The 20,101-nt window shown below is 36.1% G+C and overlaps 1 protein-coding gene across 2 annotated transcripts in view; it reads left to right on the forward strand.

Moving 5' to 3' along the window:
- Positions 1-19,870, forward strand: part of LOC113504716 (zinc finger protein 628-like) — a 162,770-nt gene extending 142,900 nt beyond the window's left edge. For both annotated transcript variants that reach the window (XM_026887127.1, XM_026887128.1), the window contains exons 9-19: positions 12,949-13,146; positions 13,253-13,391; positions 13,521-13,756; positions 13,837-14,409; positions 14,484-14,708; positions 14,784-14,988; positions 15,116-15,301; positions 15,597-15,835; positions 15,931-16,050; positions 16,158-16,252; positions 17,266-19,870. In XM_026887127.1, the coding sequence (XP_026742928.1) occupies positions 12,949-13,146; positions 13,253-13,391; positions 13,521-13,756; positions 13,837-14,409; positions 14,484-14,708; positions 14,784-14,988; positions 15,116-15,301; positions 15,597-15,835; positions 15,931-16,050; positions 16,158-16,252; positions 17,266-17,431 (2,382 nt within the window). In that variant the 3' untranslated portion in view covers positions 17,432-19,870. The remainder of the gene's footprint in view (positions 1-12,948; positions 13,147-13,252; positions 13,392-13,520; positions 13,757-13,836; positions 14,410-14,483; positions 14,709-14,783; positions 14,989-15,115; positions 15,302-15,596; positions 15,836-15,930; positions 16,051-16,157; positions 16,253-17,265) is intronic.
- The last annotated feature ends 231 nt before the right edge of the window (positions 19,871-20,101 follow it).

The raw sequence follows: 20,101 nt of genomic DNA on the forward strand, positions 1-20,101 counted from the left end.
TCCAACTTTTTTTTAATTCAAGGCATAGTAAAATAAAGATCGTTTAGAAGCAGTCAAGTCTGGTGCAGCAGGATAATGAACTTTTTCTTGCGATAAAAAAGCGTTTAAAGAGCACTAAAACTTGCGCTAACTATCAAGACTATAAATTGGGTTTAAATATTTTATAGTTGTCTTTTAATTTAAAGGAAGCTGCATCGTGGTCGTTATAAAAGGAGTTTCATTACTCAATTATTATGCTATCTGACTCTCCTTCAGACCTATGACGATGAAAAAGGACCAATTTCAGTTAACAATGCGTACCCCAGTCATATTCTAGAGGATTACATAAAGACCAGTTCCCGAATAACGGACTTCGCTATGTAAATAAATTCCACTTAAAATTTACATCAAGTTACGTACGGCAAACAATAACACATATGGTCTAAAACAAAACAGGCTACGGCGTAGCTAGCAACAATACGGCTACGCTACGTAGCCGACCGCAGACTTCTACAGAGTTTCGTAGCGGACGCAGCAGTAAATCGTATGTTGGACTTGTAGAACAATTCAGGCTACGTTGTAGATTGTGTATCGTTAAGTAACGACCGCACACATTTATCTGAGAGTGTGTGTGTGTGTGTGGGTGAGTCCTGAGTAAACTAGATACAACTTAGTTAAAGACATTAGCCTGACCCAGTACATTTAATTCAGTTTCAGAACAAGTGTAAGAACGTTATTTAAATGAAATAAAAAACCTATCTTTATAATTAAAACACAATTTGTCTCATCAATAAATATAATAAAAAGATAGCATACTTAAGTCACTGTTTCTAGATTACGAAAATATATAACGCTCGTTATTATAGGAGAGCCAACATTCAAGCAGAAATATACCCTAAATAAGCACTCTTGGATCATAAAAATATTTGTTTAAGGCGGGGATCGAACCCGCAACACATGGCACATAGCCATCTATGTCGTAGTGTCCTATTTGGTGTTAATTCATGCAGTAATATTAATGTTATCAATCTGATTGATAAGATAAATGGCTTCGTTATCGTCCGCGATCGTTAATTAACTTAATTAAGTTCTATGTTATATTGCAATAAACTAAATTATTATTAATTAATAGCACGTCTCAATTTGAATGAAAATCTATGTTATGTATTATATATTTAATAGTGGTTCACAGCAAACTCCACTACCGCCTTTATTGATTGAAATATATTATTAGTTACGTTAAGTGTTTTATTATAGTTAACTGGAATTAAAATAATACAAACATTTAGACAGTATTAGTATCGGTTTGATAATGCCAATATCAAATAATCATTGGAAAAGCTTATTAATGTACAGAACAAAAAAATAAGTAGAATTTTACATACAAAAAACAGTTCCTACTTATAAATGTACACACTCACACACATTTATAAATAAAATCGATCAATAGAAGTTTTATACAACTTTTTGAATCGTATATCCTAAAAAAGGGAAACACAATTGAACATTAAGAACCATCTCGGGAATAATTACTCAATTTTGTAAAACACTTTTAGATAGGGCTTGTCGACATCAGAGCCTTCTCACTCACGTTCAACTAATTACATAATATTTAATTCAGCAAAACGCCCATCAAAACAACGCCTACGGAATTTAAGGAATATTTAAATGAAAAAATTTAATCGAATATTTTTTTCGAATGCTGTTATAAATTACTGTATGACTATTTAAATCATGTCTGTTTCTCAGGAAAGAGCTGCATTTTCTTAAATAGACATGGAACACATAACACACAAGTAATTCGAAACTTTTATATTTTATCATGAACTGTTTATTACAATTATTTGAATCCGTCTCACGAAAGTCTTTATATTAAAAGTTTTAAACTCGCAACTCTGAGCACTGGTAAAATAATACAATTTTAATAAGATTTCAAATAAAAATTAAAGAAATTCGATAAGCCTCATCACTTGTAGCGATTTATTTAAAGTCTATTCTATGGTTCTGATTTCCTAACGACTTCTTACCTATTGACACTCTACGACTGCAACAGCTTTATGAGTCGTTGGAAACTACTACAGTCTAATTAAAAAGTAAACCACCATAAAATTCAATATCAATTTATTATGAATTCTAATAAGTTTTTCAATAAACAGCTTGTTATTCTAACAATATAAAGTGTACCGTGGGAACCGGGCCAGAGCGGTGCGGTGTGAATTCTTATGTAAATCGCGATACATCGCCGATCGAGTGCGAATCGCGCAGTGAATTAAATCGGCCATTCATCAGCCTTTGTAAGGGTTTAATAATTCAGGTGCGGTCGCGGACAGACCCCTACCATGATTTACTACAGATATCTGATGTACTTAGATTAAATACGAGTTTTGATTTAGTAGAGAATTTGTGTAAAGAATGTGCTCGGTTTGAAATTAATCTTATTTTTGTATTTTAATATTTGGTCTAAGTTACGTGGTTGTAAATTTTAGGTAAAAGTTTTACGTTAAAGTAAATTATTTTAATTGAATTTTTTTACATAAATATTACTTATCAAAGCTATTTAAGCTAATATTAATAAAATACGACTTTAATAAGCCGTTATTTACACTTACTAAATATTGTTTTGTACTAAAATACTTTATCTTCATAAAAGCATTCTCATAACCAATCAGAAGATACCACAAACAGAAAAAAATAAAAAAAAGTCGTTACAAAAACTCCATAAACAGCACGCCATAAAACGCAAAAATTCTCATGGTACGGGGGCTTGCGAATACGGTCCCGCATTCGTCCACCTGTTCCCATAGACACCAGGGTTAGGGGCTAGTGCGAACCAGCCAACCAGTCCCTAAACTAGATCCTCTAACATTTCGCAACCCTATGTGAACGATGAGAACTTTCCAATGAGAAATGCGCGGTATTATTATGTTCGGTTTTGTAAACCTATTAGTTTGGGGGCATCGGGCAGTCTCTATAGAAATGTGTTTAATCTTTACAGGTTAGTGTGTAGGGGAGACTTGAATGCAATAGTATTATTAGATGTTTGGACTGGTGATGTGACGGTTTTTGATGCTGTTCTGATTGGTCTTGTTTGCGTTTTTTTATATTTTTAAATTAATGAAGTATAAATATGTTTGTACCTTTATGGTATTGAAAAGACTCCAGAATATTGGTGACTATTTAAAGAAATTTTGGATAACTGGTAGATATTGACTAGTGTGTAATTTTAAGTCTAAAATTGTAATATAAATTTCATAACAGAAAAATCTTACTAGAGCAATAAATATTTTACGAACATGATTTTCTCTAATTAGATTCACAATGAGTCTAAAGAGTCAGAATTGGCAGAAAAGTCGAATGTATCGTATTTTCAAAGACATAAAATGAATAATTATAGTAAAATCATTGCAATACAAAGAACTGAATGCGTTAAAAACGATATTCCCATATTTATAAGTGCTTAATAATTAGGTACTTCAGCTGTAACAATAATTAAAACGTTTATTACGATTTCAATTCGAAATGAAGCATAACACGAGCGACCGCGGCCAACGGAATGTTTTTAAACTCTCATTAACGCATGAATATGGATACTCCACAGCCCAACCAGCACACGGCAAATTCAAAATATTAAACCTCCCAACAAACATTCCGCAAACCAACGAATCAACACAAACATGATGCAACGAAAATAATTTGTACGTATTCATTAAAAACACGCCGACAGGAGCACGGTTCATTTACGTAAAAATTCCTTTACACACAACCAATCAGTTATTACCAAACACGGAAATAATCACGGCATAATTAAAATAGGAACTTCAATACACGTTTGCGACCAACACAAAATGGTCCCTCGTAATACAATTTAGGGGCTCGATTGATGCTAAATTCGTTTGCAGGTGTTGACAGCGGGGGTTCAACATAAAACAGGCATTGCCGGTATGCGTCGGTCGGTTTATTAAAAGCACTCACTGTGATCGGGTCCTGATTTCACGTCACTTGCAGGAAGCAATAAAGCCGGTTACACACGAGTACATAATTACGGACGGTCCACTGTACAGTGTACTCCGTGGTTTATAATTTCCTCAAAACGTTGACAATGCCTTTGACTGCGTATCTGCTGCTTCGATAGGTTTGTGATATACTCTACAATATGATTTAAATTTCGAATGTTATTCTGTTTAGTTGAGCGACTTGATTCGTGTGAAATGTTTGAGTAAGTATACGTGATGTTTTGTGTTAGTTAATTGGAATGAGCACTCAGTTTGTCAGCTTTTCGTTTTATAGACAGAACCCTAAAACATATATGTCAAGACTTTTAAAAGTATATATTAAGATCAGGCAATGAGAGTACTGGAATGACAAATTGTAAAATTTAAATATGAACAATCACAACGCTTTAATATTTCTGACAGTTGGACATTCCTATCAACTTTAATGAAAAATATCTGTAATATATTATAACAAGATTTTTAACATGAAACCGAAAAAATATTTGTATAGCAAAAAGTCCATTCACTGGTTTGGTTTCATTTAATTTTATACCTAGCTTTTTTTAATTTACAACAATGTTTAAATTTTATGCTTCCTCAATTTACTGTACAGATAATTTCACTCATACTTACGTACTTTAGAAAAAAGCGAAACTTCGCAAATTATCGCAAAAATTCCACTCTGTAATGTTTTAAATGTGAACGCTACAGCTCATCACAGCCTCGGTCCACAACTATTCGAATTCATTCCTCTAACATCTATTCAAAACAAAAACTTAAGTCTTTGAAATAAAGTCTTAAGTTCATTGTTTTGTTGAATAAGCGCGATATGAGTAATGAATCTCAAGTATCTCTTAATCTGTTATTAAATCGATTTAGTTACTTATGACCTACTGCACGGCTTCCGACTAAGCTAATATTTTGCATCATAATATTGCATTGTGACACACTTGATGTGCATTGTATTACAATACAATAATATTATGATGACACGGAGCTAATCTGATACGCAAGCTAGAATATAGGGCCATAGGAGCTAAGCTACAAACTGACACCTTCTAACAAGCCCTTGAATTTTGTATCGTTAATTCTTATTGATGAACACAATAATCAAAAAGAAGAGAGCCAAGTTGAAAGATTGTTTAACAAAAAAAATCTGTAAACACAACGCTGTTTTATTAATGACAAAATAAACCTCTTTTCCTTTTTTACTTGCATTACTGAGATCTCTAATTTCATATCCGCAATCGATTTATTATATTAACAACGGATTGTGTGTCGAGAACATTTCGCCGGCGGCCGTTTGGTGTTCGGTAACAGGCGATACGTGTGTCAGCAGTAATTATAGGTATTGTAATAGGATGGGCTTGGATCTGACGTGAAACGTCACTCCGCCCATTGTCTGCTATGTAGCCTATAATTGTTTTGCTTTTGATTGTACGGTACGTATGGAGTTCTATTTTGTATGGTGGTATGGTGATTTTACATTAAGTTCACATTTTTTACGTGTTTCTTTGCGAATTATGATTTTGACGATTGCGAAGTTTTCATAGCAAAAAAATAATAAGTTTTTAATAATCGTAGATTTCTGTCATAAAACAAAGAAAATAAAAATTATGGAACATTCTATCAAGAAGCATTTGAAGCGCTTCATAAAGCTCTTTAACAAACACGGTCTTTTCTTGTTTCTTTATATTGTGACGCTAAAATTGCATAAACGTCAAGTACTAGACATCAGAACTAGCCGTATTCATTTTAAAGACAAAAGCTTGAAAACTCTATTTCTTAGAAGTGCGCTATTATATGAAATTGCATTGCAGTGTGAGGAGAAACACAAAGAGCTGTTTGTTGCGTAAACTCGATTAATATAGAGAGTCCATTTGGCCGTAAACAGCCAATCTAAAATTAAAACCATTTGCGCTTAATTTCGCTGCAATCAGGGTTGCTAAAGTTGAGAATGGCGTTTTTATTTTATTTTCTAGATATGTTTGTAGTTTTCTAGTTATTTGTGGTAAAAAAAAACAAATTTCTTTATAATATATCCAATGTATCAATCCAATGTACGTATGGATTCGTTATATTTCGCTGTTCGACTATTTTTGTATAGAATTACGAGAAAGTAAAATGTTTTTTTTTTTGTACTAAGTTCTTTTACAACAATTTTAAAATCTAATACAGGGCTTCACAGCGTTTAGCACACTGCATAACTCCATTACGTATCTTAATTAGTGCCGTAAGTTTGAGTTGTCATGAAGTTGTGATGAAATAAATAGTTGACCTTTATGAATGCAGCTTTTCTATGAATAAAACGACAAACGAATATTTCTAATTAAACTGCTACGGCTTAAAGTAACAGCGTTGTATTCGTGAAAGTGGTATAGCTATATATAGCTGCATCTCTCTTCCACGACTTCAATATTTCTTTGAAAGATGGTGACATTCTGAACGTTTAATATTGGAAAAGCGTACTCTGAATCACAAAGCATTATTTAAGCTCAGTCATTTTCAGTTTGAATGCGCTTTGTAAAAGTGACAACCCTGACGCCGGGTGCTGTGTTCATTATAGTTTTAGCAACTCTATATAATTCTACATTCATTTCTATATTATTGCAGTTTTTGTTTTTATTATAAATAATTTTCGTTGTTTATGTGAATTGGGATGTGGGTCAGGTTTTTAATTGTTTTTTTTTTTTATATAGTAACGAAATTTGTTTGCAATACATATTCTATGATAATTTACCTTATTTTGTAAAGGTTGAAATGTATTTTTTTGAAGAAATTTATTAGTTAAACACGTAACACTTTACCATATAAATTATTTTTACTTCATTCACAAGCAGTATTTCTTCTTTATTGCTCAGTATTTATTCTTACATACTTAATTTTAAACGCTCTGTAAATGCTCGCTATAAAATGACGCAGTGACATTTTAACATTATAAAATTCAGTTATTATAAAATACAAAATACACCACACAATAGACTGGACACAGCTGAAAATATCCATCGACGTTGCTCACTAAAGATTTCCGCACTTGTGAAACTGTCACCTCACATGAAATAAGAACTCATTTTTCGTTGAAAATGTTCTGGAATTTTCTATAGAAACCAATTTTCGGCGCGGTCAATACATGTTTAGTCCGGTGAGAGTGCTCAATACGTGGAGATTGGGTCGCTTGTCGCCGCGACTGCAATTTTTGACGCAGACCGCAAATTGCATTTGCAGGCTCTAAGGACTGCCGCCATTCTTACCTTGCATAAGGCTGTCTTACACTTGGCGTCCAGTACATTGACGTATTCTTGATCTTCAATTATTTTGGTACATCGATACTGTTACAGAATGTTATATTTTACGAGCTGTGCTTTGTTTATTTGTTTTGTGCTTTTACGGTTTAAGTACGTTCAAAGACGTTCTTAGATAAATTCGTAAATTCGTTTTTTCTTCTTATGCGTTAACATGACAATTTGAATAAGGGAAACAAACATTCAATAAAAAAGAGCATATTAGTGTATATATATACAGTTTCAAATTGTTACAAAAAATAGACACCCGATATATCTTTCTCGGCCTCTACAATAAAATCCCGCTATTTTACAACACTAGCGTACACTCAATGCCTAAAGTGAACGCAAATAAAATAAACTCGAACAAAATGCTGCAGTTACAGTTTCTGCGAAGAAATAGAAACTAGTGTGTCTCGAGCGCTGTCCCAGAAGCATTCGTTACTGCACGACCGATGTAACTTGGTGCTTCGGAAAAGAGATCAAAGTTTGCTAGAGCGAGATCAAAATACACAAGCTAGTCATGTATAACAGAGACAGCGATATTTTCTATCTCTTTGCCGATGTACCAGGTTACACTGGTCGCAATGTACTGTCTCTTATGAAGTTCTACGTCGTCGTACGCGTCCCAATCGTCCAACACCCCCAAATTCAATTCTATTCCATCTGTCATCTTTCTCGAATATTCCTCAGAACTTTTCTTTTTTTTCCCACCCCTCAAATGCAAGGAAATACGTCAAAGTTTCCACTGAGATACAATCGCCGATATTGTAATATAAAAAGTGGGTTTACGTCCGCCCCTCGAAACTTTTATGTATTAATTTCTGAGACTTTCAATAAGAGTAGGGAAAATCAATGAAATCTAATTTAAATCAGCAGAAACAGATGTTACGCGGGAAACTTTTGTATAGATGTACTGCAGAATAGTATAATAATGTGTAACGGTTAATACATAAATATTAGGTACTAGCTTTTCGCCCGCGTCTTCTCTTCTCAACGTCAACGCTTCAAAAGTCCGGGATAAAAACTATCCTAATTTCTCAAGGTCAACTCTATCTCAATTTCATTATAATCGGTTCAGTTGTTTAGACGTGAAAGCGTAACAGACAGACAGAGTTACTTTCGCATTTATAATATTAAGTAAGGATTGGCTATTGCACATACTACTTACTCGTAGTAAATAAATGAGCAATAACTCTATCTATCTTCTATATCTTTGGTAAACGAGTTGTTAGAATGCAAAGAAATGACACTGGCTTCTACATTCCAAAAACAGGAATCCACACAGACGAAGCCGTCTGCCAAAACTAGTATATTCACCCTTTATCACTTAATATACATAAGTGTAGTGTAACTACACCAGTCATCAACATGACTTCAAACAATAACTCATAAGTTAGCTACAAGTAGAAAGTGATCGTTTATAAAGACAGTGTCATTGTTTTAGGCTGACGTCGCGATCCCGACTCAGCCCATTAATAATGTAGGGTGACAACGACGCAGGTGGGATACCTCGAGCCGATAAACGTCCCGATGCATAATTGAAGACGTGTACCTAACGTAGCACTTACGTACCCCTCTGATGTTGTAGTATCGGAGCTCGGGTAATGAATGGATTTCTAATATGGATGAAAAATGTGATGCTTAGCTGCTAACGTTTTTTTTTTTACTGTAGAAAATATGAGGCTTGTTTAAAGGGGAGAATGTAGAATCTACAAAGGAAATAAATTTAAGAATGGCTTTTTTACGCTACGTATAGATTTTTCAAAATAGAGGATTTTTTTTTCTTAAAAGCAATTCTTCAAAAAATACCCCGTAGAATGTATATAAAATATTTATATACTAAGGAAATGTAATAAACGTTTCCATTTAACTTCACCGTTAAGGCAATTAGAAACAGAAAGCGATCGCAAGTTCAAACACAGTATTAATTAGAAAGGCATTTGAAGCGCCACCCTATTTTAAAAGTAAAGACTTTTGACCTTTCCTAACTCGCAGTGACCTGTGACCTCTGCCACGTGGCCTGTTCACCCCTCTAGTTGAATGTCAGACTTTACCTGACCCTTATTTGTTGCTTCCAAAAATCAGCATTTTTAATTTTTCACACGGCTTCTTAAATAGATTTAATTATTCTGACACACTCCGCTTCTTTTGTGTCGTCGAAGTTATATTTAATATTCACAATTGTACAGAGATTTATTACATTTCAGAAATTCTTGCGTTTAATATATTTTTAATAGTGAAAACATTTTCAAAAGATTTTTGACAGTTAAATAATAACAAGTCATTAGATTCATTCATCATTATTTGTCTAGTTAGAGACTAATTTATCGGTGCTTTGATAAATACCTTTAAATCATAATCGAGTACCGTAATAAAAACTAGCCGCAAATAAAAAACCAATTCCATCTGTACAAGACCACTTACTATAAAAATATGACCAACTCATAAAAGAAATAAAACTTTTATTTGAACGTTCCTCTCTTGTTTTAGCATCCTAATCTGCATACAAATAGATATACTAAAACATTTATTTTAAAATAACATTGAACTCGAATGTACAAGTTTTACTCACGATATTGAATAGAATTAATATTCTCACAAGAAAATAATAATGTTTTAGTTGAAATATAGAGATCTATTAAATATATGCAAATCGTTGTTCATACAAACTGCGCATCTTTTGTTCGCTGACTGGTCAGCCATCTCGATTCGCGAGGACGAAAATACATCGAGGGGTCATCTCTTCGATATCTCTCCCATTCATTGTAACATCATTTTATGTTCGAATTCCATGAGATTAACACCATACCTGGTACAAAAAAAAACATTTAAAGTTTCGCGATTTCGATATATTTTTTAAAATTTAACGCTACGCGGTCTCCAGTGAATCACATCAAATTAACGAATGATTTTCTTCAATTTTCGTGTTGTGAAATATGGACAATTGGATAACAGAGCTATTTCAAACGCACACATTTATTAAGCCATTCACGAAGCCGTTGAGCAAGGTATGTATTTAGTGTACAATTTCGTGGGTTGTCGTATTTCATATATTATTTGCAGTCTTGTTATTTTCGGAGACTCTTTGATGTAATTACCGTAATTTTCCGCGCTGTAGTATTATTATAACTCAATATAAACACCGCTTGTGCTTGAAAACCTATCAAAGAAGTTTAAATAAAAAGAAAACGGAAACCGTTATTTCGCTTTCCATTGAAATCTGCGTAGAATGTAATAAACCGCAACATTGTGTAAGTACTATCGCGGCTGAATCGCCCGCCATTTGCAAACTGCACAACATTAACTACAAGAAAACGATCCCGACCAAAAAAGTACAATACTAGAGCCAACTGCACTTCAGATGATGTATAGCAAAAACGGTACAGCTCTACAGAACATCTGCTCTCACCTCCACATTAACCTAACGAGCCAGCCCTAATGGCGCGTTAGGGCTGCTCCGCGGAAAAAGCTTCAAATCAAATAAATTACTCTCCGCGACCCAATTTTAACACGTGTCCTTTGTACCGTTATTAGTCAAGTGACAAAAAACGTTTATCTCTACAAATAAAGATGTAATACATACTGCGCTTTGTTTTACGTGACAACCTTGACAGCGGTGACGTCATTAGTGCGGCTCCCAATGTGTTTAGTTTAAGTGCCTCAATTTTAGTTTAGAGTTCTCGAGTATTTCGTATTCGTGGCAATAAAACCAAGTGTTTGTGATGTTAGTTTGAAAAGTTTTACACAATAGCGCGTATTAAGGGGGCTATTTGCTCTGTCTAGTTGTCTGGATAAAGGATGTTAGAGCGAATCAATTCTTACTTTATCTGTAATCGTAACATTAAAGAAATAATGAAACAATTTTGTTCCGTTGTTTTGTCACATATTTAATTAACTTGCTTTTGTGACAACCCTATAGTATCGTAGTCGTCTGACAGCTTTTATATTTTCGTTCCGTTTATTAACCCGTTAATAAAGAAAATTGTTCTTTTGAATTTAAAAAGTAGTTTCGTTACGACATAGTCTCAATGAAGTTAATTTTGAGAACAAACTGGTTTTTTGAAACGCGTTGTGTTTAGTATTGCAACAACCATTGCTTAACTTCGATTTTCATTTTAAGTATTTGTTTTTATAGTAGCAAAAGAAATACACTTACATTTGTGGAAACTTCACCTAGCTGTCACGGTTCTTGAAATACACACTAGTGGCAGACGGCATTCAGACAGATAGACAACTGGGCCTCAGAAATAGGGTTCCGTTCTCACCCTTTTGGTACGGAACCTTCCGTGATCATTTTTATCAACGAGTGTAACAATTTTGTTTTTATTTTTGCTTTAACTGTTTTCTAATAGAAAGTTCTTTTGTTTTATGCTTACTTCTTAAAAAAAATACACCATTTCCATAAATAATAATTACATAATACAGATAATAACGTACTGTAGCCTATTTATTAATTAATAATCCTATTGATACACGTCCGTCTCTACAAATAGTTATTATTCGTAGATTTTAATTAGCTTCGTAATTAATAACAGAGTGTATCTAGTTATTGGATACAACCTATTATTCATAATTATTGTTCCTAATTATTTCCCGCAAGGTTTGTATTAATTAATTAATTATTAAATAAGCTGTGGTCTACAATTACAATATCGGTTGCTAAACTAATGAATAAATATTTATAAAGGTCGAAGTTGATAGGTACTCTTGATCGTACCTAGAAGCAAATTCCTCTTTTACTTTTCTATATTTTCTTAATATTGGTTTTAGAATAGTCATTTCATACTTCACTCGGGCTTGTAAACATAATCGCTTAACTTAAACATTCTCCAAATTCTCAAGTTAATAGCGCCATACAAGTTTATCGTTAGTTGTCGTGTGCAAGTTCATACATAAGCCCTGACGACTTTTAAGGGCAAGTCGTTTGGAAGGATCGCGTACACCTGTTCAAACTGCGCCGGGCCCAGCCGCCGCGGGGGACTCCTACAACTATTATTGCTTGCAAGACGACAATAGCCCCGCAAAGTTTTGGGTGCCGGCCCTAACCCAAAATGCCATTAAGCTTGTACGCCTTTTGTTTCTCACAAATTGGGTACTACTTAAATATTTAAGCTATTTTCGAATGGTTATTTAAGGCTTTCACTCTCCGTTTTGTTCGGTAAACAATGCTCAAATTATTGAACGGTCGCTTTATTTTGCTCTCGCAAAAATATCGCCGTTATCACGGTTCTCTCCTAACTGCGCGCTGAACAAACACGAATACTAATGCATGCAAATAGAATAATTGCGGCATTACAACATTTTATCTGATATAATTTACGAGTTGCCCCGCGACACGTCCGACGCCCTCGCGGTGCGACGGAAATCCGCAACTAATTAAAATTCTACGTGAATGAGTAACTGCACTGCGCTCCCGTTGCGCTTTGTTGTAAAAAGTTGCAAATACATATTACCTAACCGACCATTTTTCACAGTTACTGTTCTACTGAAGTCCGGCTTATTTATGGCTTCGTATTGACTCATAATTATTAATTTCTTTTAACGATCAAGGATTACAGAGTCCATCAAAATCCATTAATTAACTCAGAATATTAACGAGCCACTGAAAATCGAAAGTTTTACCTTGAAATTACGAAGTACGTAATAGGTTTGAAAGTCTTTTGAACTTTTCAAAAGTCATCGTGAATTTTCAGACGCAGCAAGCCAGTCAGAAAAGCGGAAACGGTGCCAATGGAAGCGGAGCGACGAGCGGAGCGGGCAGCGGGGCCGCTTCGAGCGCCGCGCGTGCCAGCGACGTCAAGCCGGTTGAGTGCAACCTCTGCCATCGCAAGTTCAAAAACATACCAGCGCTGAATGGGCACATGCGATTACATGGAGGATACTTCAAAAAGGTAACAAATAAAAATGAACGTGCAAATACAGTCTGTCTCATAAAAGTTTTTCGTTACTCGGCAACAATAAAAATAACCTAAATTCGTAACTACGTATATTTTACAGGATTCAGACAGCAAAAAGCTGGATAAAAAAGAATCAACAGGACCACCTCTACAAACAGCGTCGGTATCCGTACGAGCGCTCATAGAAGAAAAAATCATAAGCCGCAGAGGAGCCACAGCTGCCTCCACTCCAGCTACAGGTTTGCAAACACAATTATCTTACAAACATGTAAAAAAACACATTTGATAGTACTACATAAGTAAATATCCACCACACATCACGATGGTTTTCAGTAGGGGACCAATAATGATTGAAATCCTCTTTATAGGCACCAGCACTGACACAGTAGTTTCCCGATCAGGGTTCGTAGCACCGGCCCCGCCACCTCTGTCCACCATACGAACCTCCATAGTGTCACCTGCTTCGCCGGTCGCGACTTCATCACATTTTGTGTCGCCACGAGCACCGCCCGTTGTGACCGTCGCAACTAATGCTGCAACAAACATCTGTACAGCGCAAAGAGATTCTACTCTCATTGAATTATTAAAGAAAGGAAACACAAAGGTATGCTTTGCATAACATGTGAATATTTAACACCTATAAGTTATTTTCTTGTTTGAACATTAACAATATTTTGTACACAGGCTGTAAAGCGATCAGCGTCAGATCCCGGCCAATCGTCACCGCAACAGGATTTCACATTCAGACCAGAACTGTTTGGAGTCTCATTCAATTCTGATGACGGTTACTTTTCACCAGCGCTAAATGAAGACACGTTTCAATTCACTACAACACCCGAACAATTGGAGGAGCTAGCTTCTTTAGAAGACTATGCGACGGTGGCAGCATCTATTAGGGAACGGTCGCCTGTAACCTTCCCTTCAAATAGACGACTCGCAGCGGTGTTAAATTCACCACTACCAGAATCTTTAGCAGATTTTGGTGCCTGTCATGGTGGTTCGCCGGTTCCTTCACCGGGAATTGGATACACAGCGAATTCACCCGGATTGTCGTACTCCACGGGTGACTCACCCGGGTTGGGTTTCACCGCCACTTCACCTAGCAGCTACTCAAACCAAGCGCAGCCGTCACCAGGGATCGCTTACCCAACACCTCCTGCTTCCCACGACGCTCATTCGCCTGCCCACACAGTACCGCGTGCGTCTTCACCGCTATCCGCAGCCTTCTTCACGGCTACGATGTCTAGTCAGGAAGAGGTAATTTCGATTCAGTCATGTATTAATTAATGTAACAAAAGTTAAATCGCCTTAATATTTATTTTTGCTTCTAGGTGGAAGAAGCTTTGGAAGAGGTACTGCCGGAAGAGTGCAGATCTTTAGATGCATATTCCCTAGAACCATTGCCACCACCGCGGCGAATCATGCTAAATTCTGAAGATCCATTGCTTTCGAGCAGTCCTCGCGACTTCTCACATCAACGGCCTTTCCGACGACAAAGCCGGATGCCAACCACAAGTGTTTCCCATTTGCAACAATGGCAGCACGAATCACTTCAAGTACGTTTCTCTCAAACTAGTATTTAATATTAGTAAAAAGGTTGTCCTTTTTAACATCTTCTCATATTTTATCAGGTTTGCGTGGAAGGCCGTGACACAGTACCGGCTGTATTTTTGAGCCCGAGCAGCGTGCCAGCTTCTCCGCAGAGGCGCAAGCGCCGCGCGTCACCGGCGGGACCATACCACTCGCGCATGCGACGAACTACCACCCATTATACTCCTCGACCAATATTACCTCCAGATCGCGAAGGATCGGGATTGCTTATAGAACTTACTACAGGTAGAATATATACCAATCTCTTCCTTTATTTTGCATACTCACTAATTCTGTAACAATAAAATAGCCCTCTTCATTTTTTCCCCTTTGATGACTTACATTTTAACATAAATGATTCTTTTTTTCTAAGGAATGACAGCTACAGAAACGGATGTGCTGGCACAGCTGGATGAACCCCGTCACGCACAGATCAACATCGGACGCGACTTCCAAGCGGACTTGCCGGAGCTTTGCAATGATCGTATAGATCTACATCGCGTATCGGAACAGCTTCTATGGGACCCCGGCATCAATGATGCTCTAGATGACAATGAAGGTATGTACTTGTTCAACCCAGTGAAAACACCAACGTTCAATTTTCGAATGTTTTAGCTTAAAAATTGTAGGGCCAGAAATAACGTACTAAGGAACTTGGACTGTTACTTCAAAATAGTTTTAATATACACTACATTTACTTTATTAAATTTAAATTTAATAAAATAAAATTTAAATTTAATAAAGTAACATTTTCATGTCTAATTTCTGGGCACGATATGAATATTTTCTTTTCTCTTTACCTCGATTGGAAATTAAGACGTATTTCCAACGGTTCTTTTCCGTAATGTCTACAGTGCGAATGTTCATGGAGCTAGCCATGTGCGCGGCGATGCCAGTGGGCGGGCACACGCGGGAGTTCGCCCTGCAGACGCTGGGCGAGTGTGGCGGGGACATCCGCGCGGCCACGCTGCGTCTCATGTCGCGCCCCGCGGCGCCCGCGCAGCACGAGTCGCGCTGGGCACCCGACGAGGTCGAAGCCTTCTTAGCTGGACTGGGCCATTACGATAAGGACTTTTATAGAATTTCGCAGCTGGTAAGCATCGGATGTCAAATGGCATTTTTAGTAATATGCAACTTCAGGAAGGTATGTGAAAGCAATTTACATAATTTTTCGTTTCATTTTTCCAGGTAAGAACAAAAGACTCGAAACAATGTGTACAATTCTACTACTTCTGGAAGAAACTAACCAAAGATTACAAAACGTTGTACTTACGAAGCTGGACGGTGGAGCAGCCAGTATCAACACAAGTAAGCACTGCCACACACTCTGGGCTCCATCACTTTGTCTTCAGGCTATCTGATGAGTGAACCACGAATGCTGATGATGTTAATACTCGCGACTTATCTAAATCCAGGGTTCTGTAGGGCAGTTTACCGCGCCCGCCGCCTCGACCAGCTCCTCGCCGTCGTCTCTAGAAACCGAGGAGTTCCCCTGCAAGATATGCGGGAAGTAAGTTCCGACACTCGGACCACGACAGCATACCGCTTACAAAAACCGACTTTAGCGAACCTGCGCAAACGCAATTTACGTGGAACTCGTTATCTATCGCTCGTGCCAAATATCTCTACTTGAAATTTATTTTATGAACTTTTAAGTAATCAAAAACAGTTTCACTTAAATTGCCTTTTGTGCATGCATTACGTATTAAGAGAATTTACAGCTTCATAGTAACTAACTCAAGGGAAAGTCATGTCAAATTATGTTAACGGTGTAGTTCAGCGGGTCAGTTATTACTGCATTGTTTTGTATTAACGTAACTCTTCGTAAAGTATTCTGTATAGAGCTCATGAGTTAACGCCCACGGGTCGAAGTTATTAATGTTCATTGCATGTCAACTTAATGTTTTTATAACTTCGTAAATTATAAAAAGTAAATATTTATATTATGTATATAACATCGATTATATTATAAATAAATTATTTTAGGCGTACCCTTTCAGGACACACTCTGTGCCAAGCATCAATAGTGCCTCAGAAGCACTTGATTCAGCGAAATATATTTAAGAAACTCTATTATAAATATGGCAAAATTGCAAAAAGTGTTGTGTCTATTTATACCAATTCTTATGTGCCACTAAACTGCAATTTCTAAGGACATACGACAAGCTGTAGATGTCGTCGTAGGCGACGATGTCTAGTTAACATTACTTCACAGCTCTTTGTGTAAATATAATTAATTATAATGTATTTTTATTGGATATTAAGACAATGAATTGATGTCCATCGCTTAAGAGGTTGATAGTTATATTATATTTTATTTATTATACTTGTACGTAGGATAATGTTAAAAGGTTTTGTGTATTAATGTTGTATGTATATAAGTTTTCTCTAATACTAACGCTTCGTGCTTTGCTTTATCTGCAGTTGTGCTTATAAGTTTTAAAAAGTTTTCGTATTTTTGTTCGCTTTATGTTTTGTTACTTTTTTGTTGCCATTCTAATAGTGTACCCTGTTATGTTTCAGAGTATTTAACAAAGTTAAAAGTCGTAGCGCGCACATGAAGTCGCACCGGCCACTCGACGCCGAGCCAAAACGGCCTAAACTCGAAAAGCCTTATGAAAAGGTCGAAAGATCCGATGACAGATCCCACGCGACAGCTGAATACCAAAGCAAACCGCCCGCACAGTAACCGATTCCTTGCTCAGTCATTCCGCCCGCGCGCCCCGCGCCCCGCGCCCCCGCGCCCCCGCGCCGACACTAATGCCCGCTCCGTAACACAGTACCTAGGTGCACCGCACTATGAGTGGCTCGCTCGGACTCGAACTAAATGCTAAAATATACTTATAAGCATTTATTAAGAAAATAGATATTTTAGATTAAATTAAAAGTGACCTAGAAAGAGCGATGTAGAAACTAGTAGCTAGAGAAGAGTTGGCTTCAAACGATTACCTATAAAAGATAAATTAAATAATTCGAAATTCTTATAATGCTAAGCTTGGAGAGAGCGCATAAAGATATTTTGTATAACGATTGATAAATAAATAGGTAGCTCTTCGTAAAGTTTTTATATGACAGACTTCTTAATGTGACTTGCAAGTGTGATTTTGTAAATAATGTTAGTGAGCGAGTAGTTCGCGGCTAGCCCGCGGTCCGGCGAGGCGAGCTCTACGAGACCTACTGATCTACGTAGTATGACAACTATATTATACGTGATAATATAAATGTGTAGTAACTACACTTCCTCGTTTCTATTCGATTGTTTGGTACTATCGTGAGCGCAGCTCGGTACTACATTTGCTTGTTTGCTCATTACCTTGTTGATTTTGTAGTTATTTATTCATCTCATTAATTTCTAGTCGTATTAGACAAATTTATGTTGGATGCAGTCTGGATTTCAGTCGTTGCTCTGTTGTAGTTAGTATAGTTATTATAGACTACGGAACTCAATTCTGCCGTACCTACTAGTTACATATCGATGTTAATTCATTGCACTTTAGAAAAAATATTCACACGTTTAGATTTGTGTCCGTGAGTGCGGGTCTTGTCAAGTGGAAACCAAAACTGATTGATACTTTAAATTGATCGTAACAAAACAATGAATTGATATCCGTCACTTAGATGTAAATTTTATATTATTACAATTACCTATTCCACTTGATTCCGATACATTCACGGAACGCTAAAATGGAGGGATAATATTTTTTTACACAAATATTATTGAATGCTCAAATGTTCTATATTTTATGTTGGTAATATTATTATCTTGTTCCTTGTTGATCGTTCTATATGCCATTATTTAATACTTGAAAATGTATAGTTAATTTATTTAAATGTGAACATTTTTTCTATGAAAATGTATCTAATGTAAACTACGTGTACCTCCGTGTTGTGATATAATATGTATGAGTGGTTATTGTTTCAACGTATTCTGTCTGTTGTTTGAGGGCACAAGCCGAGCAATAATCATGTTGCTCAATTGTAATCGCGTGTCTCAGGAAGCCAGGCCAGCCTGGTGACCCTGGCCACGCCTGGCACGCGGCACCTAGCGCTCTCAAAGTGACAACAACTCATTTCTCGAGTAACAAATAATTCGTGGTTGTGATGTTTCTTAGTCTACTCTTTTATTGTCTTCCGATACTCTAACTTAATTAATTTTGGGGCAGAATTCCTCGTAAAAGACATGTTATAACAATTAACCTTGAATTTTATTTAAACTTGTTATTAACAAACTCTTCTTTAGATTAAAGTTTAACAATATCTATGGAAAGCGTGCGACGCGCCCAGTATTATGAAAGTAGCTCGAAGTAAATATATTTATGAGAGAGTTATCGTAGAACTACGTCAGCGGCGGACCGCACTGCCGGCCGAAGCGAAGGGTAATATCGTAAATTAAATTTAAAAAAACTGCCGTTAAATAATAGATAAATAATCGGTAAGTAGTTAATAATAAAAGCCCGGTGGCCGCGGCTGCGGTGCGGTGCGACGCCGGCTCTTGACCGTACAACGCATAGAGATGTATTATTTTTTTAACAACTTCTGGAGATGTCTATTATATTCGTTTTCCTTCCACGAGTACCTGAACAGACTTCTGCATAAACTACGAAAAAAATACAAATTATTCCTAATTCAGTCTCGACGTGTCGCGGTTCTAGTTCATAATATTATAATGCCGTGACGCATCTAAGTATTTGTACATCACTAACTTGTGTGATTATTTCGTTGTGTTATCTTAACAATTTAGACGAAATTTTCTATATGAAATGTTAGTTCTATACTCTCTGAATCGATATGCCAATATTCTGCCAAATTGCAAATTGTAAATTATAAAAATAGTTAATATACTTACGCCATAATTAAAACGAAATAATTTTAGTCAAAAATTAGGAAATTTAGAACACGACTTGATAGATTAGGCGAGGTTAATACTGAAACCCTACGAGTAAGGTTTGAGTCATACAATGCTTTGCTCATACAACTACGAAACAACGTGCTACTTATGTTTAAAATAAAATTAAATAAAAATATCTCAATTATTGAAAATTAGACTATCGAATAGGCCGACTAATTATCACATTATTTTCTTGACATTCAGAGCGTAAAAACAGAGTTATTTTCTTAGAAAAAAAAACTAAAATTAAGTCTTACAAAACTATCGTGTAAATACTGAATATTTTTTCAAAATAAACTTACGGTACCGGAGATAGTTCTACGTCGTAATACGATTTATTAAAGACAAGTCCCTCCAGAGATATTTTTTAACAATACTCTTAGCTATTAAGACTGAAAGGTTCTCTCAAAATTCACTAAATCTTGTTTAATTTCACTTGAATGTAGATAACTATCGTTCCTTTTCATTATT

The sequence above is a fragment of the Trichoplusia ni genome, chromosome 23 (assembly GCF_003590095.1).
Source record: "Trichoplusia ni isolate ovarian cell line Hi5 chromosome 23, tn1, whole genome shotgun sequence".
NCBI lineage: Eukaryota > Metazoa > Arthropoda > Insecta > Lepidoptera > Noctuidae > Trichoplusia > Trichoplusia ni.